General features: G+C 44.6%; 1 protein-coding gene across 1 annotated transcript; it reads left to right on the forward strand.

Moving 5' to 3' along the window:
- Positions 1–3549: 3549 nt before the first annotated feature.
- Positions 3550–26372, forward strand: SMAD9 (SMAD family member 9). Its single transcript, XM_052650171.1, has 5 exons — positions 3550–3961; positions 10123–10380; positions 13402–13623; positions 23548–23804; positions 26158–26372. Exons 1-5 carry the CDS (start codon positions 3550–3552, stop codon positions 26299–26301), a joined length of 1293 nt encoding a protein of 430 aa, XP_052506131.1. The 3' UTR covers positions 26302–26372.
- The last annotated feature ends 696 nt before the right edge of the window (positions 26373–27068 follow it).

Genomic DNA, 27068 nt, shown 5'->3' on the forward strand with positions numbered 1-27068 from the left:
CACTCCTGTATTCTTGCCTGGGAAATCCCATGGCTGGAAGAGCCTAGCAGGCTACGATCCATGAGGTCACAAAGTCAGACCCAGCTTAGTGACTAACCAACAACTATTTTTATATATTCTTTTCCAGATTCTTTTCCGTTACAGTTTTTTGCAAGATATTAAGTTTAATTCCTTAACTATAACCTTTTGGTTTTTGTATTCTTTTCCTTCCCTATCCAGAGGTCACTATTATGAATTTGGCATTTGTTACTCAGAGATTCTAAAGTTGACTCTTTGGAGCCTACCCCCTAAGGCAAGGGCTCTGTGTGATGGAACAGGAGCTGTGTCTTGTGGCAATAAAACCATAGTTTTGGAGCCATGGTGAGACTCATAAAGATTTGAAATGTGGCAGTGAAATCAGACTGCAGAGCCAGGGTTCCCAGACCCTAGATTCTTGACTAGTTGGAATTTCCCCAGGGGACGAGGAGGGACAGTGGACCCCGAAAGTCACTCATCAGGGTAAAGCTCAAACAGACGTGGCTTGGGGAAATGTATCATTTAGGAGTAATGCTTTTCAAACATTTTTATACTGTAACTCACAATACCAAACAAATTTTGCAGAGTGACCCTCGATACTTGTGCGTACATGCACACACACACGCACACAGAACACATACCTCTGGATGAAGCTTTTACATGAAATAATACCTATTCTTTTTTTTCTTAGCTGCACTGCAATAGGGTCTTTTTTTTTTTTTTTTACAAAAGCAATTTGTTCCAATAAGTTGATTTCCCAGGCCATTAGTAGATCGGAGCAGTTAAAACAATAGCAGCAAACCTGGGTTTGCAGAACTGTGATTTGTTTCCTGGAGCAAAAGTTTTTCTAAAGGGTGTTTTAGTTTAACTCTACTGAACATCTTTATTAGCAGCTGTTTTCTACTGATGGCCTAAGCTTCAAGAGTTATGCCACGATTTACTAATAAAAAATTCGATGTAAAACTAAGCAGAATTCAGAGCTCTTTTGAGGGTCAGGTTATTTTGTGTCATGTTGCTTTTCCTCCTCAGAGCCCTTCATCCTCTTCAACGATTGCTTTAAGGCAGCCTGTCTCAATTAAGTAAACAGAGCTCGAACACAGTGACTTAACTATACTTTATAAATTCATGATTGTTAAGCCACAAAATCAACCTTTCCAAATAAAACTGAGTGTAAGTCAAACTGCCAGGAGAGAAAGAACAGCTACGGAGTCTTTAACTCTCCTTTCACCCTAGTTTATCCCCTCTCTGTATCCAGGGCTAACTGAAGTCTACATAAGGAATAAAGCAATGCACGTGCTGCTTCACGTTTACTGAATGTCACCCATTTTTGTGTAATCAGAATGCCATCCTCCTCACAGAGTTTTGTTATTGTTGTTTAGTTGCTAAGTCATGCCCTACTCTTTTGAGACCCCGTGGACTGTAGCCCACCAGGTTCCTCTGTCCATGGGATTTCCCAGGCAAGAACACTGGAGCGGGTTGCCGCTTTCTTCTCCGGGGATCTTCCTGACCCAGGGATTGAGCCCGGGTCTCCTGCACTGGCAGGCAGGTTCTTTACCGTCTGAGCCACCAATAACCCCTCTTCACAGAGCTGCCTGCTGATCGTCGTAAGAGCAGGCGTTGTGACAGCCCCTCTGTCCAAAGACGTGTCTGTAATTGAACCCAGAAAGGTGCCACTCCAGGGAGACAGAGGGGAAAATTACGTCTCATGAGTATTAAACACGCAGTTGTTGGAGATGATGAACTAGATTGATTCCAAGATGCTAAAATGAGTCAGCTTTCTCCAAAATCCTACCAGCAACCACTTTACAAGGGAAACAAGGGAGCTGGTTTCTGGAAGAAGCAGAGGGTTTTGTTTAAGCCAGCTATTTTTTCACAGAAGAGGAAATGCAGAGCTACCTCAGGAAATTTAAATGGGACTGTTGAATAACTGGAGAGGAATGTCTCCTTGGGATGAGAAGGCAAAGAAAAGTTCAGCTGATTTTGAGGGAGAATAACAAAAGTGACAGTGTGCGTGTTGTGTGTGTGACTGTAACTTCTAGAACGTTCTGGTCTTATGACCCCTTTCTACTTTTAAGAATTATTGAGAACTCCAAAGAACCTTTGTTGATGTGGCTCTTTTTTTTTTTTTTTTTTTTGGTACCATTTTAGGAATTAAGACTGAAAAGCTTAGAACATTTACTGACTTATTAAAGACAATGACAAACTCATTATATATTATTAATAACATAAACATTTTTATTTTTTAAAAATCAGTTTTTACCCCCCAATAGTGAAAAGTTGTCATTATTTTGTATTTTTGCAAGTCTCCTTAATGCCTGGTTGACTATGACACTTGCATTCTCATAACTGCTCCTGCAAACAATCCTTTGTGATCTGTTGTTTGGGTTGAAGTATATGGGGGAAGGTTTAGTGCACCCAGATGTGTTAGTTGGAAAAGAGAGGCTCTCACAGTCCCCCGAAGGGGACTCTCTGACTTCCAGGGGTCCTTGGGTCACATTTTGAGAACCACTATCCTATAACGTAGTTTGGAAGCATAAACGAGCGGTGAGATTACTGTGTTAATCCCTCCATTGTGTCCAACTCTTTGCGACCCTGTAGACTGTAGTCCGCCAGGCTCCTCTAGCCATGGATTAGAATTGGAAGAGAGGAGCTCCTTCAGAGGTGTTGCAGTGATCAAGGGGAGAGGTCAGGTGGGGCACGGCTTAGATGTTGGCAGAAATGGAGAGAAAGCTCCCAAACTTGAAAGACGTTTTGAAGGCAGAGTTACCAAGACTTGGAATAGGGCATAAAACAGAAGAAAGAGTCAAGATGACTAAAAGAGTTTTCTTTTTTTTTTGGTGTCTGCCTTTATTATTTTTAATTAATTAATTAATTTCTGGCTGTCCTGGGTCTTTGTTGCCACACACGGGCTTTCTTCGCATCAAGCCCAAGCTACTCTGCTTGTGGCATGCAGGCTTCCTCATTGCGAAGGCGTCTCTTGTCGTGGAGCGTGGTTCTAGGGCACTCGGGCTTCAGTAGTTGCAGTTCGCAGGCTCTGTCGCTGTGACTCTCGGGCTGTCATGTGGGTTCAGCAGCTGTGGTGCGTGATTTGCCCTGTGGCATGTGGGATCTTCCCAGGGCAGGGATTGAACCCATTTCTCCTGCATTGACAGGTGGATTCTTAATCACCGGACCACCAGGGAAATCCTAAGTATTTTCAAGTATAGAACATCTGAAAAATATTTTCTCTCTTACACCCAACCTTTACCCTTTTCTGAAAATTGTCCCAATGAGGTTCACTGAAGTCTTATTTTTTTTTCCTCCCCCCAGAGTTGTCCTGCCCACCCCAGGGCTTTGGAGAAAGTCAACTGCTTCCCAGCCTTCACTGGTCACAGTCACTTCCAGAAGAAAGGGAAGACCTATGACGTCCCTGGGGACTTGGGACCTATGACCTCACGAGGAGCGTCCCTGCTTACTTCACTCGGGCCCTGCAGGCAGTGAAGGGCTGTGGGTCCAGCTCCTGTGTGCACCGGACGCCTGCAGTTCCCCCCTCTTATGCACTCCAGCACCCCCATCAGCTCCCTCTTCTCCTTCACCAGCCCGGCAGTGAAGAGACTGCTCGGCTGGAAGCAAGGAGATGAAGAGGAAAAGTGGGCGGAGAAAGCGGTGGACTCTTTAGTGAAGAAGTTAAAGAAGAAGAAAGGAGCCATGGATGAGCTGGAGAGGGCGCTCAGCTGCCCAGGGCAGCCCAGCAAGTGCGTGACCATTCCCCGCTCCCTGGACGGGCGGCTGCAAGTGTCCCACCGCAAGGGGCTGCCCCACGTCATCTATTGCCGGGTGTGGCGCTGGCCAGACCTGCAGTCTCACCACGAGCTGAAGCCGCTGGAGTGCTGCGAGTTCCCATTCGGCTCCAAGCAGAAAGAGGTGTGCATCAACCCCTACCACTACCGCCGCGTGGAGACGCCAGGTGGGTTTCCTTCATGGTTTAACTGTGACAGGTAAGAGGGCGCCTCCCGGTTAGTGGAGAGCCATGGGCCGCCGTCAGGAGAAGGAACCCCCTACCACCACTGCAAGAGAGACAGGAAGAGGGAGGTTGTTTGGAGAGGCCGAGCCAAAATTTTGTAGTCAGAATAACTTAGACAGAAGATATTTCATTTCAGTATAGATGTAAGCTTTGTGTGATTTTGGAAAATGCCATTTTATTTTGATGTATTTTTGAGTCATCGTCCAGTTCTTGAAAGGTCTAAATATGGCCTTGACGTGATCAACTGTTTTTTTAAAAAAAATCTTTCTCCCCAATTCCTCCCCTTGAACTCAGCTGTACTGAACTAAACCAGCCACACTCTCCCCATGCTAAAGTAAGCAGAGATGTCCTCTAAACTAAGCAGATGATGGAAGAGTTGCTGGAAACCCTTCCAAGACTGAAAATAATGGCAGGGAGGGGAGATTGGCAGCTCTTCTTAAATATGACTTTAAATATAGGAAAGTATTAATCCTAAAACGTTTCAGGCACGCACGTGTGTGTAAGTCCGGTGTTCATCTTTGTTCCTTCACACTGGTGTAACAGTTTGACTGCTTTTCTCTTTGAGTGGAGTGGAGTGTTCTGCAGCTACAGGGATGCAGTTTTTGAGGGAGCTTCCTCTCCCCATTCCTGGAGGGGCCGGCTCATGCACTCTGGGAAGCAGCCCATGGCCATCAGGAGGCCGTTCTGTCTAGGAACGCAGGTGGTGGGGGAGTCCAGCAGCCGCCTGGCTCCCTCCCAGATTCAGTTAACCTTGTAGCCATCCCTGTTAAGTCCTGCCCAGCCTAGAGCAGTCTTAGTGAGGTGACCTTTCAGGCCCCTAAATCTTGCCATCATGCTGTTAAACTGATGTCAAGGATGTTACCTGCCTGAGGGTGGATGCTTCTCACAGTCATGTCACTCAGGATACAGGATGAGACCATGATGAAAAAGGCCCACCTTCCCGGTGAATCCAATGTTTCCCCTACATCATATACCTCTTTGCTTTCTTCTCTTTCTTGCTTCTCTCTGGGCTTTCTCCATCTACTTTAAAAACATGTCATTAAGGAGTTTATGACAGAAAAGACTTGATTCTTTTTGGTTTCTAAGATTTGAGTTATAGTAAGCATTCAGAATAATACATCCCATGAAAAATGTTCATCAGGAAATCATTTTTCTCTTCCTCAGTAATGTAGTTATTAGATGTGTTTGTAAGATATATCAGGCGTTCCTTTTGAACACTCGAAACCCTGATTTTAAAGGATTATTTGATGTTTTCATTTTTCATATTATGTGAGGTTTTTCAGGAATAATAGTATGAATGTTTTTACATATGGCAGGTTTCATATCTTGGTATTTTAGGTTTGAGTTTCCAAGATGAAAGATGGCTAAATATGGTATTAATTTTAAGGTGATGTTTAAGCTTTTTTTATTCCTAACTTTGATTTTTTAAATAAAAAGACAGATTTTATATCTAGCTTTCTGGCCAGGCTTAAAGTCAATATTTTGAGAACAATGAAAGATGCTAATGTTCAGCAAATGTGCTGGGTCCCTAATTACCATAAAACAACTGAAGTTTTGCCTTTGAAATCTCTCATCTTTTGACCACCCATGCTTGGAACCTTGAAGTCTGCATTCTAGATTTTTTTTTTCTTCTCACAACCTACTAAAATAATCTATTTTAGTGCTTTTCAAACTATCTGCAGTGAAGCACCAGTTTTTTAAAAGCTTCCAATCTGTCAAATATCAATATTTTTACAATACAAATAAATTACTGGGCAGATGAAATTTTTAAAAGGCTTAAAAATGCAAGCTTGATTTTAAAAAATACAACCTCAATATTTTTTCTTACTGTTCATTTCAACAGATATAAAATTACTCTGTCAAGTGGCTATTAAGTTTCTAAACACAAACTTTCAGTTTGAATACTTGTATCTGGATGGACTGGCACCCAACAGCTGGTAACGTCTCACTAGTCCTCAGACCTCACTCTGTGTGGCTTGTGTCTGGTAGAAGCCTTGCAAAAATGTTTTCAGGGCTCATAACGATTTTTCTTCAGGCAGCCGGAGGTGGTTTTAGTATAATTTCTCCTCTGTTGTAAATTCCCACACTTTATCAAAACCACATGACTTTTGAAAAAGATACAAAAGCTTTTTTCAGCTTTGCTCTGCAGTCCCTTACAGACAGTTAACTCCTTCCATTATCTGCCCCCAGGTCATGCTTAGATAGTGTGGTATTTAAAAGGTAGCATCATGTTGAGGGGCTTGCCAGGTGGTTCAGTGGTAAAGAATCCACCTGCTAGTAGAGGAGATGCCAGAGACTCAGGTTCAATCCCTGGGTTGAGAAGAGCCTCTGGAGGAGGAAATGGTGACCCACTCCAGTATTCTTGCCTGGGATATCCCATGGACAGAGGAGGCTGGCAGGCTGCAGTCCATGGAGTCACAAAGAATCAGATGTGACTGAGCACACGTTGAGACCAATGTCTGTAAGCTCACTAGGTCTTATTTGCAAGCAGCAGTTGTCACACAGAAATAGAACTGAGTGATTAAGAATAGCTATTGCTCTAGATTGAATATCTGTGTCCCCCCAAATTCATATATTGAGAACCTCATGCCCAAGATGATATTGTATTAAGAGGCAGTGCCTTTAGATGGCTAGATCATGAAGCCAGACCCCCATGAGTGGGATTAGTGTCCTTATAAACGGGTCCCCAGAGAGAACCTTTGTCCCTTCCTGTATGAGGACTCAATGAGAAGGCAGCCTACAGCCCAGAAGGGGGCTCTGCCCAGAAGCTGACCAGGCTGCATCCCCTTCTTGGACTCTCCAGCCTCTGGAACTGTGAGAAAGAGATTTCTGTTGTTTATAAGCTTCCCAGTCTATGGTCTATACGTTCTAGTAGTCCACAGGGGCTAAGACAGCTGTGCTTTGAGTGAAAGTATTTACAAATATGATCAGTGCAATCCTAAGGTTAACGGATCTTGTCAGGCTGAATTATAACTCTGATGATACTATCAGTTTTCCTTACAAACCTCCACTGTCTTTAGTTTACTCAGATGATAGAAATACATTATCAAGATGTTTGTCTCAATAAAGACAAATTCATCTTCTCTTTTGGTGCCTCAGATCTGCAAGCCATGGAGGAATGAAGGTCTCTGCATTCAGATATGAGGAATTCTGTTTATCAATGTTAAGGATACCCTATAGGTATATTAGAACTGAAGTTACAGAGAGTATTCAAATTCTTCATCCAGAAAATAAAAGTGAGTGTTTATTTGATCATTGTTAACACTGTGCTCAAGAAGCATCATTGAAAAATAAGCCATATGTCATTTAGTATGTCAGCCCCTCACTTTCAGAGTATTCATGAGGCAAGACATCTTTTTATTCCTCTGTATTCATGGAATACATAAAAGAAGATTGAATGGCTTATCATCTGTATCATTTTTGCATCATGATATTGAGGATTGTTCTATAATGTCATAAGGCAATATATGCAAATACTGGCTTTTAAAGGAGGAAGAAATCACTGTTTCCCTGCCACCCTCATTTGTAGTGGTTTAACTCGGAGAAGGCAATGACACCCCACTCCAGTACTCTTGCCTGGAAAATCCCATGGACGGAAGAGCCTGGTAGGCTGCAGTCCACGGGGTCGCGAAGAGTTGGACACGACTGAGCCACTTCACTTTCACTTTTCACTTTCATGCATTGGAGAAGGAAATGACAGCCCACTCCAGTGTTCTTGCCTGGAGAATCCCAGGGACGGGGAGCCTGATGGGCTGCCGTCTTTGGGATCGCACAGAGTCAGACACGACTGAAGCGACTTAGCAGCAGCTTAAAACTGTTCATCTGCCTCTTGGAGTTTATATTCCACCTGTAAAACTGAAAATAATTGCTTGTTAAGAAGAGATAACTATGATAGTGGGTAAATGGTGGAATTTGTGATGGATATTATTGTTACCATACTGTTCTTATTGTCTAAGAACAGTTATTATCTTATTGTCTGTTTACTCCAAAATATTTACTTTTTATGAAAGTTTTTATAGATACTTGCAGGTGATGAGAAATCCATAGAGTGATTTGAAACAAGTGCTACCTCAGCTATCTCCAGGAACAATTTCTTTTAATCATTCTTGCTTGGTTCTTCTGCTAGCTCTCTCCATTATTAACTAAAAAAAAAAAAAATAGATAATTCTAAATAATATGCTTATACATCTATTTCCAAATTTATCACTTTTAGCTAATTTCATTGACTCTAACATAAAAGGTGAAGATTTAGTTAATTTATATCACCTTTATCCTTTCTTCCTTTTCTCAATCTATATTTTGGTTTATATTATATTATTATTTAAGTTAATATAATATTGTTATTTTTGCTATTAATTTCCAGTGTGGGATTTGGGGGTACAGATTATTTCCCTTTGGAAGATTATTAGTCCATTGCCTTTTAAAAAATTATTTATTTTATTTTTTCGTTGACCCAGATCTTCGTTGCAGTGCAAGGCTTCTTATTGCAGAGGCTTCTCTTGTTGCAGAGCATGGGTTCTAGAGCTGGGGCTTCAGTAGCTTTGGCACCTGGGCTTAGTTGTTCCACATCATGTGGGATCTAGTTGCTGGCTCAAGGATCGAACCCCTGTCCCCTGCATCGGCAGGCAGATTGTTAACCACTGGACACCGGAGAGGTCCAGTGTGCTGCCTTTTGTGGTCCAGCATCGATGACGGGAAGTCATAAATTGGTTTCTTATGTCCTTGTGGTGACTTTGAGGTGATCCTCTGGGAGCTTTTGTCCTTAGATGTTTGAAATTCAAGATGGTATGACTATGATGGATCTTTTTCTCCCTCGTTGGCCTGTATACTCTGTGGCTGTTTTCAATCTGATGACACAGACCCTTCTTCAGGCTCCGAGACATTTTCCCCTGTTGTTTCTTTGATCACTTCCTCTGTCTGTTTCCCCTGCTTCTCCTTCTGCAACTTAAGTTGGTCCCAGCTCACCCCTCAACAACACTCCATGGAATAACTTCTTTCTGCCAAGCCTGGGGACACTTCAGAAGCCAGTGGGCACTAGGTATGTCTGGACAATGCTTGCTCTTGAGAATTGCATCTGTCCTTGTTTTTGTGTTGAATCAGGAGCAAAAACACTCATGCTCTTTTTTAAAGTAGGGAACCCAGAGAGAAACATACTAAAATGAACAGATAAGTTCTCTATTACTGCTTCATCTTCTACTTATTCACGTTTATTATTATTCACTGTTTATCTTTTAGTTTATAATTTTTAGTTACCTTTAAATCTTTCTGGTAAAGACAAGTAGAATATTTTTACTTAACCAGCACCATGGAGCCTAAAAGTTTAGGCTAGTCATCTAAATTATTCAACACAGTTCCTGAGATATTAATATCTAAATAAAAATATCCAGGGCATGACTTGGGGTTTCATCATGAGCAATAGAAACTGATTTTGAGTAAAAACTAGAAAGAAAAAACACTTTAATGGCAGAATCAGAAGAGGTGAACGATTAGATCCCCAGAAGGTCAGGTAACAGGGCAGCTCTAGTCATTTCTGCTGTGGGAATGAATAGGCAGTTCTTAGACTAACTGGAGAAGGCAATGGCAACCCACTCCAGTACTCTTGCCTGGAAAATGCCATGGACGGAGGAGCCTGGTGGGCTGCAGTCCATGGGGTCGCTAGGAGTCAAACAAGACTGAGCGACTTCCCTTTCACTTTTCACTTTGATGCATTGGAGAAGGAAATGGCAACCCACTCCAGTGTTCTTGCCTGGAGAATCCCAGAGACGGGGGAGCCTGGTGGGCTGCCGTCTATGCGGTCGCACAGAGTCAGACACGACTGAAGCGACGCAGCAGCAGCAGCAGCAGCAGCAGCAGACTACTAACATCGGGAGGATTCTCCTCTAAACTTTTCCTAAATTGGCTGCGAGGAGTGAAACCATTGCTTTAGCTTGATTGCCAAGCTCCCTTTTGGAGAAGAGATGGGACCATCTTGGACAGTGCCAGGAGGAGCACACAGAATGATAGACAGGTTGTGGCCCGAGTGGACAGACGGCAGCAGCCCGCGTCCGCTCTGTACTTGGGGACGCCGAGCCGAGGATCTAACGCATCGGTTCTTCCTCCCGCAGTGCTGCCGCCCGTGCTGGTACCCCGACACAGCGAGTACAACCCGCAGCTCAGCCTCCTGGCCAAGTTCCGCAGCGCGTCCCTGCACAGCGAGCCTCTCATGCCGCACAACGCCACCTACCCCGACTCCTTCCAGCAGCCTCCGTGCCCGGCCTTCCCGCCGTCGCCAGGGGCCCCGTTCCCGCCGTCCCCGTGCACGGCCGGCTACCCCCACTCCCCGGGCAGCCCCTCCGAGCCGGAGAGCCCCTTCCAGCACTCAGGTCAGTGCCCGCCGCCGTCTCCTGGGATGCGATCCAACGCGGTTGTGTGGGCGGGGCCATCGTGAGCATGCTTTGTCACTTGCAGTTCAAACCGCAGGCTCTAGGGGGCGCTTGGACCCTGCCCACCCTCTTGATCAGGACTCAATCCATTTTGGAGCAGCTATCAGTTTCTTTTTTCTTTTTTAAAAAACTTTATTGGGGTGTAATTGATTTACAGTGTTGGTTAATTTCAAGTGTATAGCAAAGATATACATATTCCACTCTTTTTTAGATTCTTTCCCCATATAGGTCATTATAGTGTATTGAGTTCCCTGTGCTATACAGTAGGTCCTTATTAATTAGCTATTTTATATATCGCAGTGTGTATGTATGTGTGTATGTGTCAATCCCAGTCTTCCAATTTATCCCTCCCCTCTCTACCCCCAATAACCATAAGTTTTTTTCCATAGGTTTATTTTTTACATATGTGACTCTATTTCTGTTCTATAGATGAGTTCCTTTGTAGCCTTTTTTTAGATGCCACATATAAGCAATATCATATGATGTTTATCTTTCTCTGACTTGCTTCACTTGGTATGAGTTATCAGTTTCTTCTAGTAAAATGAGGAATATCAGGAGCTGACAAGTTCCTGCAGACATGCGTGAATGCAATTGGTGCTGGCTGCTATCATCCACCTCATTCAGGTCTTCCTATGCTCATTTATTTAACAGATATTTTGAGCTCTTATCATCTGCAAGCCTTGCCTGGGGTGCAGGAGCTCTGAGAAACTAGATGGATTTGAACATCATCCTTGGGAATTTCCAGGGATTTTTCTTTTTTAATTTAAGGAATTAGAAGTAAGATTATAAAATACTTCTCTAACATAACCAGGAAGATGTGGCCTGCGGGCAGGCAGTGTAGTGGAATCAGTGGTAGGCCTCTTCTCTGACTGCCTCTCTCAGCAATCCAAGGGAGTCCTTTCCTTCAAAAGATGGATCTAAGTCAGGTAACGGAGGAGAGATTTACATACCTTCTGAGAGTGAGATAAAGAATATCCCCAGCTCACAAGTTCCTAAGGGTGTTGTTATTTGGTTGCTCAGCCATGTCCAACTCTTTGTGACCCCGTGGACTGTAGCCCACCAGGCTCCTCTGCCCATGGGATTTCCCAGGCAAAAATCCTGGAGTGGGTTGCCATTTCCTTCTCCAGGGGACCTTCTTGACCTGGGGATTGAACCCAGGTCTCCTGCACTGTCAGGCAGACTCTTCACCACTGAGCCACCTGGGAAGCCCTTTTAAGGGTGTGCACAAATGCATTTGGTGCCAGATGCTGCTACCTGCCTCTCATGTCTTCCCATAGTCACTTGCTGGGTTGGCCAAAAAGTTCAGGTTTCTCCTTAAGATGTTACAGAAAAACCCCAACAAACTTTTTGGCCAACCCACTATTTGACAGTTACTTGTCAAGCTCTTATTGTGTGCAAGCACTGCCTTAAGGTTCGGAAAGGAGAATTAAAATGTTAATTGAAATTGTTCCTGTCCTCAGAAAACTTATAAAATGTGGGAAGATAAAGGAGTTGTCCCACCTCTTCCCTTCTGACTTACACCGTCAGTCAATCCTTTTGCCCCTGCATCTGCTATTTTCCATGTGTCTCTACCGTCACATCTGTCACTGTGTTTTGTCATTTCCTGCCAGTCTGTTTCCACCACTCAGAGGTGAGTCGCCTTCTCTTTTGTGCGTCCAGCACAAAGAATCCACCTGCAATGCAGAAGACCCCAGTTCGATTCCTGGGTCGGGAAGATCCCCTAGGGCAGGGCTAGGCTACCCACTCCATTATTCATGGGCTTCCCTGGTGGCTCAGACGGTAAAAATTCCGCCTACACGACTGAGCCACTGAAAAACAACAACGAAGTTTTGTGGTGGATTTCCTTCCAGTTTGTGCCCTTGTAATAAGCTAGATAAATGTTGCTCAACTTCAAGGTTCACACAGACCATGTGCCTGTCTTATATAAATGCAGATTTTAATTCCCTGCATCTGGAGTGGCTTCTAAGAATCTGCATTCCTAAGAAGTTCCTAGGTGGCTGCAGGGGCTGTGGTCCCAGGAACCACACCAAGAAGGGAAGGTCTAAAGGACTTTACTATTCAACATATCTTGGGGGGAATTCTTTCATAAGTGAAGGTCCATTTGGAAACCAAATAATAACCCCCTAATTTATCTGTTTTGTAAGTTTATATTTTAGTGCTTATAAGAACACACTCTAGATACAAGAATTACTAGGATATACAAAGAAAAGAAAGATATTATAATCCATAGAAAGGCAAAAAAAGAACGTGAGTGGCAAAGAAAGAAAGAACTCTGAAATTGGGTTTCTGAATTTACTGGCAACTTACTTTGAAAAATTTGGGGTGAAAACATAACATTCATCAATTTCCTAATAAATTAGATCTCTCCCTTTAAAGTGTATTTATGCCATGAAATAATAATCCCATATATACACAAAGAATGTGATTCTATATGGATTTTTTTTCTTTCTTAACAATTTTAAATCATATGCAGTAGTTTTGCTTTGATTTTTTATCATATCCGAACAATTATTTTTCATCTTTAGTTCTTTAGAAAAGGATACTCTTTACTATAGGAATTCATTTTGGTGGTAAAATGCTGTCTCTCAGCTGTAAAGATGACATGACCTTCTAACTTCCTGTTAGCTGTGTTTCCTTTGGGTAGGGGGATGAAGTTTACACAGATCCACTCATACCAATGTTGCCTGGCCCCTCAAAAATAAAAAACTTATTTACAAAGATTCCAGCCTTGGAAGAGTCATCAGAACATCGGCCCCTGTTCCCAGGTACGTGGACCAGATGAGCAGCCTGCAAGAAACTTCCATGAAAGACGCAGGTTTGAGAACAGTGCACAGCAGTCAGCTGGTTCTCACAGCCAGCCTTTGGGGGACAGCGGTCACCTCGGGTTCCTGGTGGAGTCGTGAGCTGGGAGGCCCCGGGCATGGTGGTAGTGATGTCCTGTCTGATTCACTTCTGTTTCAGATTTTCGGCCCGTTTGCTACGAGGAGCCGCAGCACTGGTGCTCCGTTGCCTACTATGAACTGAACAACCGCGTCGGGGAGACGTTCCAGGCTTCCTCCCGAAGTGTGCTGATCGATGGATTCACAGATCCTTCAAATAACAGGAACAGATTCTGTCTCGGACTTCTTTCTAACGTAAACAGAAACTCAACGATAGAAAATACCAGAAGACACATAGGAAAGGGTAAACGCAAATGTGTAATCCACTTCATATATTCTTCTGAGCTAACAAACACAGCAACAGAAATGAGCCATGGGTTGGCTGCGTGGCCTAGTGGGATGTTCCCAGGGCTGGGAGCTGGGAGACTGCTGGGGAGTATTTTTGTTGGGGAGAGCGTGAGAACTTTTGGGGCCTTTTAGTGTCTCCACCTCTGAGGTAGACACAGCATCTTCTGGGGGACGGCGTAGGGTGGGTGTTAGGAAGATGAACGAGACGAGACATACAAAGACAGGATGAAATGATTGAAGAGACGTAGCAAGAATTATTTTTGAGTTGCCTCACATGCTAAATAGGATGACTTCTGAAGAAGAGGAATCTGTATCAGGTAAAGTTACCTTTAGAGACTGAGAAGGGAGCCCTTTAAAAAAATCGATGACTTGCTTGTTTGGAAGCCTTTGGTAGGGGATTGGGGTTTTCTTGTGTCCAGGCACTTTCACAACAGCTGAACAAGCACAGGCCTCACTCGGGTCTGGAAATGACGCCTTTGGAACCCACCTCATCGGTGTGATTGTCTCAGCCTAGCCTGAGGCCTGGGTGAGGGTCTTAAGTTCTTTCTATTTGCTTAGTTTTGACTGTGCTGAGTTCTCGCTGCGCGCTTTTCTCTGGTGGTGCCGGTCAGGGGCTGCTCTCTAGTTTCGGCCCACAGGCTTCTCGTTGCTGGGGAGTCTCCGGTTGTGGAGCACGGGCTCTAGGGCGCGAGAGCAGTTGCAGCTCCTGGGCTTCAGAGCACAGGCTGAGTCGTTGTGGAGCACGGGCTTAGTTGCTCCTTGGCATGTGGGATCTTCCCAGACTAAGGATGGAACCTGTGCCTCCTGCATCATCAGGAAGGATGCCACCAGGGAAGCCCTCATATTTTCTTTTCTATCCAAAGAGTTGGCAGTCTGAATGATGCCTGGTTGTCCACTGAAATCACAGGTGTAAAGAAGCTTCAGGGCTATTTGATCTTTTCTCTCCCCATCCAGCACTTACACCACCTTGGGAAGTAGCCACAAGCCTTTTCTTTCAAGTTTCCAGGGAAGAACCATTATTTCATGTGTGATGCAATCTGTGTTCTTCCTAACTATCTCCCAAATGTCTCCTGTTGTTAACTTACAGACTGTCAATTAGAGGCAGGCCGAATTTGTTCCCTGATGTTAACCCTTAATGGTGACAGTTACTTTATTTTATCCTGTGTCTTCCCATAGTGGTTCTGTGGTGGCTTATGAGAAGCCTTTGTAGAGAAATGATAAATGAGAAAGAGAAAGTCAGAAGCTGGGAGCAAGTCGAGGAGATGAGTACAAGTATGTCATCCCTCAGAATTAGCACTGCGATTATGACTGGGTTAAAAATTTTCCCCTAGGCTCCCAGAGAGTTCAGAAAACGGAAACTTAATCTGTAACTTCTATCCCAAGGGGAAAACATAGTCAGTCCTCACAGAAAGTGATACTTTTGACTTCTTAAATTTCTCAGGATGGTTTTACTTTGGAATGATTTTTATAAGAATCATCAGGTGATCTAAAGATAGAATGTTAAAATGTGCTGCTGTAGAGCCATTTGCTGCAGGGCTTTGCAGATTGGTCTGCACGAGAGACTTCTACTTAAGCCACTTGATCTAAAAATAGAATTAAAATATGCAGAGAGTGTTGGATACCTTCTGGGAAGCTTTCTGAAAGCAGTTTGTTCAAGGTGCTGCTGATGTGGATGGACAGATGTGGAGGGCTGGTGTCATGTTACTAACTGAGAGATAATCTACAAGGTTAAAAAAAACATGAGAGCAGGATCCAGAGAGCCTAGGAAACACTCACCTGGATGGAAGGACACCCCAACCCTCAACAGGGTACCCAAGGCAAAGGCACAGTTTTCTCAGAAAGCTGCTTTGGAATTGCCTTAATGTGGGGGAAAAAGAAGGCAGGGTGGGGGGGTGCTGGCTGCAAGACATGCCGCAAAGCATGGCATGGGACATTTCCAAAGCAGGAATGATTGGTCTTCTGTGAGGTCAGGGGGCCCTCTCGCAGGGGCTCCATGGCTTTCTGGAGCACCAGCCTGAGTGAGTTTGCAGCCAAACACACCCCAAGGATAGGGAGCAAGTTAGCTTGTTAGTTAACTGACTAATTCCGTAACTGCGGAGTTAGTTACAGGAGATGCTCAGACTTCAGAGATACACATTCATCTCACAAATATTTATTGAGCATCCGCTCTGGGCCAAGCGATTCTGCCACTCAGGATATAGCAATGGGAAACAACCAAAACAAAACCAAAAACTCCTGGCTTCGTGGATTACCTACGACTAAAGAAAGACAAACAAGAAATTATACACACACACACACACACACGCATACACACATGGGGGCTTCCCCGGAGGCACTAGTAGTGAAGAGCTCGCCACCCAATGCTGGAGATGTAAGAAACATGCATTCAATCCGTGGATCAGGAAGATCCCCTGGAGGAGGGCGTGGCAACCCACTCCAGTATTCTTGCCTGGAGAATCCCGTGGACAGAGGAGTCAGGCTGGTTATAGTCCACAGGGTCACAAACAGTTGGACAGGACCTGAAGTGACTTAGTACACACGCATGCATACACACACACACACACACACACACACACTAGGTCAAATGAGAAAAACAGAGGAGGGGAAGAGAATGGGGGAGGATGGGGGAGCTAGGCAGGCAGGCTTGCTAAGGAAGTGACTTCTGAGTTGAGAGCTAAAGAGGGCATCGGCAGTGTCGGTACCTTTCCGAGTGACGGGAACAGCATGTGCAGGGGGCCTGGAACCTGCCTGGCGCAGTGTGAGCAACAGCAGCAACGCCAGGGCGAGTGGAACAGAGTGAGCAAGGGGGCGAGGAAGTCACAGAGGAGGAGGGGACAGGACCAGGTCTCAGGGCCTCGAGCCATGCCGAGTGCTTTCGCTTTGCCTGTGTGACACAAGAAGGTGGAGCTAAGTTGGAGTTTATAGATCTGAGTTTTCACTGTAAAAGGATCCCCTGGCTATTATATTGAGATGAGCCTGTGGGGTGTGGGAGGTGAGACACCTATAAAGATTCTTTTTGTTAATCATGGGCCATTTCTCCCTCGGTAGTTTTCAGTGGCTTCGCGGTCACTTCTGGCGCGTGTTTGTTGCCGCTTAGGGAAGATGGCAGTCCCCTAGAGAGATCCGAGCTGCTGCCCCATCAGCAGTGCATGTCCTTTGAGCTTTTGTCTGTGGTGGTGATGGTTCACGTGCTGACTCACCTGTGCTCTCTCATCCTGCTCTCCATCTAATGCGATGCACCGTGAGGCAAAGGGGTTGGCACGAAGCCTTTCTCTGTAACCTTGCAACAGTTAACACATCTATTGCTTTGACCTCTCTGGCCAAGAGCTTTAAATAGCCATTAGCAAGTTAGCACTAGAACCTCAGAGGCTGCAGCTTCAGTATCAGAGGCAGGACCTCAAAGAACCTGGAACACTGCCTTCTAACCTGAGGTCTGTCCATACTCTTCCTTAAAAACCAGGCAAACTGCCTGAACTCTTCTGAATGATTCAGCTACCCCCACAGATTCTCAGATCTGAGAGGCACCCTGGCAGGCACTTACACATATTACTGCTTTATAGTCACCCTAAAAGTTAGGATTTCTTAGTCCCATTTCACAGGTGGCAGCAGAAGCTCAGAAGAGTTCCGTAGCTTACCAACGGTTCCACAAGTGATAGATTTTGCACCCGTGGCTCTGTCTCTCAGGCCCAGTTGCTCCCTTCTGCTGGAGGGGAGGGACCCTCCTGCTTTTTCACCTCAGCACCCCTCTTAGTTCAGTGCTTGAGGAATTGAATCTTTTGATATCGAATGAAAATGGTTGTCGCATGCCACAGCTACAATATGTCATAATCAACTCTGAGATGTGGATATCCCTTGTAGTACTGCAGTGATGAAATTTTACAATCATTTATTTTTTTTTGTATCTATAATTTTTTTTTTTTTTTACTCTATTTTACTTTACAATACTGTATTGGTTTTGCCATACATCAACATGTATCCGCCATGGGTGTACATGAGTTCCCAATCCTGAACCCCCCTCCCCATTTACTTTAAAAATGTAAACCAGAAAAGATTTTGTGTTTTCTCCCCAAGAATACTCTAGAAAAGCAGTCCCACACTGAGTTACTCTGAGCTCCATGGGAGGATTATTAGCATCTTTATAGGGGAAAAAAGATGAAGAGCTGCTGACATGTCATACCTGTCTGACTGCCCAAAATAAAGCCAAGGTTATTTCCTGAGGTTTGGGGAATGATGGAATAGCAGGTTTGGGTCACTGGTATATACAGGATACCTGCTTTTTTAGAGTGGCTTTTAAGATGGCCCTGATTTCCAAATAATGAGGAAAGCCGCAGTTTTGAAAAGACTGCGTGAGCATATGTGTGCTCTTAAGGTCATTGAGGTCGGGTTATCTTTCTTAGAACTGCACAATTTGACATAATCCTAATCAATAGCAGTGTGTGTTCTGAGCACCTGTGGCTGCGCAGTCACTGCAGGCAGCACCACTGACCCACATAAGGAGCCTGCTCCAGGTTCTTGGTGCGAAAGGACACTTGGGCAGGACGGCCACGTTTCTCTTTGCAGCTGCAGACGAGCTGCGTGTGTCCTGGCTGCTGGCTGTTCTTCTTCCTGTGGGAGAAGGAAGGAGTGACTGATAGTTCCTGAGGCATTAGCCCCACGTATTGAACCTACTGGGACCTTCCAGGTGGAGCTAGTGGTCAACAACAACCCGCCTGCCAGTGCAGGAGACCTGAGAGACATGGGTTCAGTCTGTGGGTCCGGAAGATCCCCTGGAAAAGGAAATGGCAGCCCACTCCAGTTTTCTTGCTGAAGAATCCCAAGGACGGAGGAGCCTGGCGGGCCACAGTCCATTGGATTGAAAAGAGTCAGACATGGCTGAACTGACCTAGCACACACACGCACACATTGAATGAGGCAAACCCGGACCTTCCCAGACATAATTATCATAGATTTCAAATCATGGAATTGCTTTGGGAATTAGTTTTTCACTTTTTTATGAAACTTAATTTTCTTGTACATCTCAAGTTGTTCTGTGGAAATCTAGTAATGCTTCTCTTTTTCGTGAATGGAATTATCCTGAGACAAGGGTTTAGTTTGTCAGTTCCTTAGAAGCAGAGTCTGTACCTCAAGGTGATTTTTTTTTTCATTTAAAAAAAAATTATTTGGGGGGTTATGCTGGGTCTTATAGCACGTGGGATTTAGTTCCCTGACCAGGGATTGAACCTGGACACCTGCATTGGGAGTGTGGAGTCTTAGCCACTGGACCACCAGGCAAGTCCCTTAAGGTGATTTTTGGATTCCTTCTTTCCCAGTGGATTTAGTTTCCTGGTCTCAAAACGTTCTTTTCATTCTGCCTTTGAATGTGTGTAAAGTTTCTCATCCCTGAAAAAGCAAATCCTAAAAAATATTTAACACAGAACATCATACTGTTGCAGTAATTACACGGGATACTGAAGAATACTTAATATTATGAGAAAATATTGACAGTATTTTAAGATGTGAAAAAAGGTTATAAAAGAGCCTACAGAGTATGATCCCAATTTTATTTAAAATGTGCGCATGAAAGACTGAAAGTATAAGGCAAATGTTAGTAGTGATTATTTCTAGGTTGTGGATTTGTGGCTGATCTTTACTCTTTGCATCTCAGTATTTTCAACATTTCTTCTAGTGGGGTTTCCTGCCCCTGTAAGGGTGGGGTGGGACCCAGTATGTCCAGGTGAGCTGGGGTTGCTGCAGTCAAGAGTGGTAGTGAAAAATAGAGAGGAAGTAGTGCCAAGGGGCAGCCACCTTGGCAGAATCACTGAGTGTGTGCATGCACAGTGGGGCGTTCCATGTGGCTCAGTGCTGTGCTTAGTCACTCAGCTGTGTCTGACTCTTTGCGACCCCATGGACTATAGCCAGCCAGCCTCCTCTGTCCATGGGATTCTCCAGGCAAGCATACTGGAGTGGGTTGCCATTTCCTCCCCCTGGGGATCTTCACAACCCAGGGATTGAACCTCGGTCTTTGGAATTGCAGGCAGATTCTTTACCATCTGAGTCATCAGGGAAGCCCAAGAATACTGGTGTGGGTAGCCTATCCCTTCTCCAAGGAATCTTCCCCACCCAGGTATCAAACCGGGGTCTCTCGTATTGCGAGTGGATTCTTTACCAGCTGAGCTACCAGGGAAGCCTCTGGTAGTGTAGTTCATTTGGGCCCAAATCTGCTTGTTCATCCTGTTTGTCCAGAGATACTTAAAAGTCTTCAAGTAATAGCTTGAGGGGACTAACTTTGTACCAGCCCGGAGGCGGCTGTGTGAAGTGAAAGGAGCCCCTGCTGCCATCTGCTGGAGGAGTCTTGTAATAACCATACAAATCTCGGAAGTCTGAGGCACACCCTGGGTTTGTGCGGTGCACAGCTGCAGTCACAGTCTTGGGCGGGCCCACCTCCATCCTCTGGCCCAAAGCCCTGCTGTAGATCTGGAAATCTTTACTTTTATATTATTTGTATAATTTATTTATTATTTACTTTAATTGTGTTTTCTTGTCAAACTGCGCTGAGTCCTCGTTGCTGTGCACGGGCTTTCTCTAATTGCAGCAAGCAGAGGCTGCCCTCTAGTCGCCATGCGCAGGCTGCTCATTAAGTGGCTTCTCTTGCTGCAGGGCACCTGCTCTAGAGCTTCCGTAGTTGCAGCATGTGGGCTCAGGAGGTGTGGCACAGGGACTTAGTTACCCAGAGGCGTGTGCGACCTTCTTAGACTAGGGATCAAACCCTTGTCCCCACACTAGCAGGCAGATTCTTTACCACTGGACCACCAGGGAAGTCCCCTCCACAGTATTTTTATGAGAGTGAAAGTGAAGTCGCTGTCGTGTCCGACTCTTTGTGACCACATGGACTGTGGCCTACCAGGCTCCTCCGTCCATGGAATTTTCCAGGCAAGAGTACTGGAGTGGGTTGCCTTTTCCTTCTCCAGGGGATCTTCCTGACCCAGGGGTTGAACCCGGGTCTCCCGCACTGCAGGCAGATGCTTTACCATCTGAGCCACCAGGGAAGAGTAGTTTAAAGCAAGTCTCAGCCCTCGTATTCTTTCTCTGGTATTTTTAAGTATGTATCTGAGCTGGTGATGGGGTGATGAGATTTCCACAGGATGGAATATCCCTTCCCTGCCCCCCATCCCACTCTGGAGGGAATCCATGCATATTCCTTCCACTTTGGGACATCCCCCTCTGTTACTAGACTCCAAGACCATTGGGACACACTCACCAGCCTAATTAACCTGCTGTTCCCTGAGCCTCCCCTCCATCATCCCTGTCAGTCAAGGCTTCAGAAGATACCAGAAGGAACAAGCTGCAGTCTGACTCAGCAGATCCAAATCCAGCCCAAAGAGCCCTTAGCATTCACCACCACCAGGAATCCAGACTCCCTAGTCTCCTAGGGGGCGGGTGCAGGCACAACAGGTGGAAAACTCAGATGGAGGCAGACGCAGACAGGAATAGATGTAGTCCCAGGGGTGGGTGGAACTTCCAGAGGACCACGTTGCCTGGCTTCTCTCTCGTCTCAGGCGGCACCTTCTTTGGGCATTTATCCGCTCACTGTTCTCCGTGGCGATTTAGCATCTCACAGACGTGGTTTAAAGCCAGGCTTCTGGCCTGTCAAATGGATGTGAATAAAATCCCTAGCTTACTTGACTCTTTAGATGTGGCTGTCTCTAGCCTTCTTCATCATGGGGTTGAATATCCCTCCTTGCTCCGGTGACCAGGGCTGGCTCAGGGCCTGCCCGGGCACATCCCACCCACTCTGCCCCTTCTCACTGAGGACGCTGCACTGCTGCCTCCCCATCCAGGCTCTTCTCTGCTTTCTGTGCTCCGCCAGGATGTCTGTGGTTGCAGACGAGACGTTTAACAGGATTGAAAATCATCCCCTAAATAAAGACCAGAGTCAGATAGCAAAACGTCTTATCTGTTCTTGTTAGTAAGCTCTAGGAGGATTTATGTATTTGAAGGGCATTCAACTCAAAGACATACTGAACACTTAGCAGCCTCATGCTCTGGCAGTTTGACCACTTGCTTTCCAGCCGCCCCAGAGGCAGGCCTTCCCCTGGGAGTTTTTAGAGAAGTTTGCTTGGATTTGCCCCTTCCTCATCTCCCAACATGTGGGTCCAGCCAAGTAAGTCTGGGCTTCCCAGGTGGCTCAGATGGTAAAGAATCTGCCTGCAATGCAGGAGAGCCTTATTTAGTCCCTGGGTCTGGAAGATTCCCTTGGAGGAGGGGATGGCAACCTACTCCAATATTCTTGCCTGGAGAATCTCATGGACAGAGAAGCCTGATGGGCTACAGTCCATGGGGTTGCAAAGAGTCAGACATGACTTTGCAACTAATAACACACACCTCCCACATGTGGGTCCAGCACTGTGTCCCAGCCAGTTAGGACCATCCTTCTGCCTACTCCTCAGGGCCAGGGCCATGGGGATCAGACCCCAGAGCATTCAGGGGATAGACTCATGGAGGCAAGGCAGAAAAAGGAGAGGAAGGCTGAGCAGAGGAGGGGACCTGGTCTGACTGAGGCAGTGAGAGGGGAACCTTGACCTGAGTATCAAGAGCTTTATCATTGTGACCCTGAATCAGTTTCTTCAGACTGTGTTAGTCTGTGGTTTGAATACATGACCCTGAAAGCCATTCTTTTCTAAAATTGTATTAAGGGAAAGGAGATGGGAAAAGGAAACCATAAAGCTGGCAGGAAGTAGTTACATAGTAGTGCAAAAGTTGCCTCCATTGCTACTTAGATCCTGCCAAGAAACTGAGTGGCTACGTCAGTCATGTTTCCTAAATGCAGGTCTGAGAAGCCCTGGAAGTCTTTCAGTTGTATTATTTAAAAGTGTGCTTTTTTAAGTACCAAAATCTGTCCCTATTAGTAGATTCAAGACCGTTTCTACAATCCCCTTGCCACTGCATGGAGATTGTATTTACAACCATGTTGACACCTGGAGATAGAGATTTTGTTTCTGCTAAAAGGTTGGGGAACAATTGTTCTGGTATTTAATATTCCCTAGACTACAGCATCTTCACCTGCGTCTTAAACCCAGAATTTGGAGGAAGAGCATCAACTAAAATATACTTTGAGCAACAACATTCTCAAGAACCTCTTCACCTTTTAGTTCTAAGAACATGAGATAAAATAGCATAAACTACATTTTGATTGTCTTCATATTTTATCTGAAAATGTGGCATGAATTTCGCTGTAGGTGAAAATAGGCTTTATTTCTGTGACTGTAAATGTAGGTGATATGGCAACCCACTCCAGTGTTCTTGCCTGGAGAATCCCAGGGACGGGGGAGCCTCACGGGCTGACGTCTATGGGGTCACAGAGTTGGACACGACTGAAGCGACTTAGCAGGTCTCTTTGAGGTACTAAGAGAAATGGATTTATAATTGTTAGTAAAATAAAATGTAAACTTTGTTTACCGTGTCCTCTGAAGTGGATTTAGTATATGCATGTAAGTAACATTACCATGGTACTTACTGTGTCCAGTTCTCCATACGTCCCTGAAGGACTGTTTGATGTTTTCTGCATTAGTTGTTATTTGCCTCTAATAGTATGAGATCTTCCTTTTAGAATGAAGCATGAGACTGAAAGTGACAGGAGTGGTGTTAATACATGACAGCCTCCTTCTATGCAAACCTGAGTTGCAATGTACTTTTAAATGCACTCATGGAAAAAATACAGATGATAATTAAAGCAGGTCAACCTTTGGGGCACTCGTGGTACTAGTCAATGATTGTTGATATTAAAATTAACCTCACAGTTGATAGTCATGTCTCCTTAGGTGACAGAGGCGGGTGAGACGGGAAGGGGGGTAAGTCTAAGTGGAAATCAGTGCTGGTGTTGGAGACTGCTTTTGCCTCACAGGCGTGCACCTGTACTACGTCGGGGGAGAGGTCTACGCCGAGTGCGTGAGTGACAGCAGCATCTTCGTGCAGAGCCGGAACTGCAACTATCAGCACGGCTTCCACCCAGCCACCGTCTGCAAGATCCCCAGCGGCTGCAGCCTCAAGATCTTCAACAACCAGCTGTTCGCCCAGCTGCTCGCCCAGTCTGTGCACCATGGATTTGAAGTCGTCTATGAGCTGACCAAGATGTGCACCATCAGGATGAGTTTTGTCAAGGTAAGGAGTGCTCGCTTCCTGATTGTAGACAGAGACCAAAAGCACAGGACTTCCAGAGCGGTCCAGTGGCTAAGACTCCCTGCTCTCAATGCAGGGCCCCAGGTTCGATCCCTGGTCAGGGAACTAGATCCCACATGGGTCAACTGAATATCCTGTGTGCCACAACTAAGACCCAGTACAGCCAAATAAGAAAATAAATAAGTAATATATATATATATTTTTAAACAGTCTTTGGTTGATGTGGCAGTTGGACAGCTAGGGCAAGTAGACAGCATTTGGGGAGGAAAACTCAATTGTTTTTCAGAAGAGCTCCTCCATGAGTATGACATCTCTTGTTTAGCAATTTTAAGAAAATTCTTAAGTATATTACTTTTGGAGGAAAACTAAGTTAAGACAGTTACCTGATTTTTCTTTAAATAAAGAAGAAAAAGTGACTATGATGGTTGTATAGCACTTAATGCTATAGAGATTTTTTTTTTCTTCCCTCAAATTGCTGAGCACTAGGGTCACTCAGTAAATGGTGAATTTACCTGAAATCAAATAAGACAGTCTCCTTACTCTTACAAAGCAGACAGGCCAACAGAGGCGATCATATTTATAAAGAAACTACAAAACAGAACTGAGTCTAATACAAGAGAGTACGAATTAAGTGCTGTTTACAAAAGTATAAACAGGTTGGGATAAAAAATTATGGGGCTTATGATTAATTCTGAGACAGCAGATGTTCTGCTTATGAATATTTGTTGAATTTCTCAGTTAGTTCTTTAATTAAAGTTGATGTGAAGGTTGTAGAATGGAGGGAGTTACTTGGTAGGAAGGAAAAACTGGATTTGCACGTTGAAGCTAAGCCCTCAGTTTATCGTCTATTTCATTCCTCACAAAGCACTTGCAAATAATTCTAATATTTCCAAATCTGAGCTTGTTTGTCAAACTGAGTATATGTGACAGTTTTCCCATGGTGACCTATCTATTCAAGCGGTATCAGTATGGCTTGTTCCAGATTTTTTCAAAGAAAAATTTAGTTATTTATTCTGTAAAATTACCGTGAAAAATGTGTCCATTTTTCTACACTCTTATTTATAATTTCAGTAATTATTTTAAAAGTGAGAATCAAGAATAGAGTTTCCAGTTTAGAAAATAACTTCTTGAATCCATTTCTTTCATGGTGACAAAACAGTTTCATTCAAATTTGCATGCGTGCTAAGTTGTTTCAGTCGTGTCCGACTCTTTGTGATCACTTGGACTGTAGCCCCCTATGCTCCTCTGTCCGCAGAATTCTCCAGGCAAGAATGGGTTGCTATTCCTTTCTCCAGGGGATCTTTCTGACCCAGGGATCGAACCCAGATCTCCTGCACTGCAGGCAGATTCTTTGCCATCTAAGCCACCAGGCAGGGAAGCCCTTATTCAAGTTTACTGTTAAGCTTTAAACGCATTTTTACACCATCAGGCAATTAACAAACACCTGAAAGTCTTTTCAAACACTCTGATGCTTTAGAGTCAGCAGAGGGCGATAATAAGCAACCATTTGACGTACTTTTTTCTAGGCCTGTTTTAAAAATTGGGATGAAATGGCCTATGTCTCAGACATAATAATTTCACTGTATTATAAACTTGTATAGGAATCTGATTTTCCTAAATTCAACTAGATGTACTTCTCATATATGCAACCTTTAAATTCATAAAACCACATAATTCACAAAATAAACTGTTACTAATATTGCAGAGACTTAAAAAAAAAGTTTCCTAGCAAATATAACTATAGGTGATCAGTGTAAAAGAAATTGATAAGTTCTCACCACAATAAAAAATTGCAACCATGTGAGGTCATGGATGTTAACGAAACTTCTTTATTTTTTGCGGTCTCTCCTGTGGATGGTCACCAGTGGCAAATTGCCATAAGTGAGCCAGCATGGGAGAGGAGAAACAAGCTTTCTTCATCAACCCTGAGTAACAGAGAACACTCTCAGCTCTCACTTAACAACTTTCAGATCCAGCCATTGTTCTGTTTCATGCAAAACACGGACTTCAGCATTAAGGGGTGAACATGCATTCAAGCTCCCTTTCCTGGGGAAGACAGCATGATTTCCCAGTGTCTCTGACGTGGCTGGAACCCAGGCCCTCTCTAGGTCCGTGGATTTAGTTGCGAGCCCAGGAGGAAACCTCGGATGGGGACTCATCTTAGGGTGTCTGGCTGATGAAAAGGTTGTCTTGTACTTGCAGGAATGCAGAGTTCATGTTCTCAGGTCCCAGAAGCTGCCCTGGTGGGTGGGCTATATCCAGCAGGCCTGTCTCATGCCCCTGGAGGCTGCCTGGAAATCTGGCACAATCACATGGCTCTGTTTTTGCTTTTCAGGGCTGGGGAGCCGAGTACCATCGCCAGGATGTCACAAGCACGCCCTGCTGGATTGAGATCCACCTTCATGGACCGCTGCAGTGGCTGGACAAAGTTCTGACTCAGATGGGCTCCCCACACAACCCGATTTCTTCGGTGTCTTAACAGTCCTGTCTCAACGCACATTTCTATAGGGTAGATGCTGTTGCAGGCAGTGGCTTATATCATTTCAGATTCACGACTAACTGAAGTTTCTAAGTACACATGTAAATACATTTAATATATACTCTTCATATTTTGTATCACCATCTTGGTTTGTGCTTTCTAGTTAACCTGATGCCACTACACCACGATGAGAAAAGCAGGTTTGTCGCGCCTACGCTCTAATAAGCAGCAGCTTCTTTTGTGGGAGAGAGCAAATGAGAGGCAAGTCTGTGGACAGTGTTTGAAGGGTGCTGGCAGAACAAAGGCAGCTTTCGTCTGCCGTGTCACATAAGGCATATTGTGTGGCCAGTTCAGAAAAATACTAAAACTGTTTACGTAGCAAAAATCAGGTACTAGCAGCACTAGGGCAAATAACACTTTGGACAGAACAAAGCTATCAAACCCATAATATTTTAATAACCTCACTGCAAGTGCTGACCAAAAAAGAAAATCAAGCTTGTAAAATCAGTTAAAGACAAGTCACATAAGCTTTATTTCTGAAGTTGAAATACCTGTAGGTAGACTGTTGTGCTGATATGAATGGTACCTTTTAAACAAATTAAAACTGTGATCGGAAAAGAAACTGTGAAGCTGAGAGCCAGGTTGCCTCATTATCTTACCACTGTACAAAAAAGTAAATGACTCTTATATGGAAGATATTATAAATATGAAAATAGCATGAAATGAGCTATATCCCCCAACTGCAAAATAAGACCAGCACTTTCTTA

Source organism: Budorcas taxicolor, chromosome 12 (assembly GCF_023091745.1).
Source record: "Budorcas taxicolor isolate Tak-1 chromosome 12, Takin1.1, whole genome shotgun sequence".
In the NCBI taxonomy this organism is placed as follows: domain Eukaryota; kingdom Metazoa; phylum Chordata; class Mammalia; order Artiodactyla; family Bovidae; genus Budorcas; species Budorcas taxicolor.

Coding starts and splice junctions, on each gene's coding strand:
- SMAD9 (XM_052650171.1), top strand. CDS start 3,550: ATGCACTCCAGCACCCCCATCAGCTCCCTCTTCTCCTTCACCAGCCCG. Junction 10,381..13,401: donor GAGCCCCTTCCAGCACTCAG/GTCAGTGCCCGC, acceptor CTTCTGTTTCAG/ATTTTCGGCCCGTTTGCTAC. Junction 13,624..23,547: donor CAGAAGACACATAGGAAAGG/GTAAACGCAAAT, acceptor TTTGCCTCACAG/GCGTGCACCTGTACTACGTC.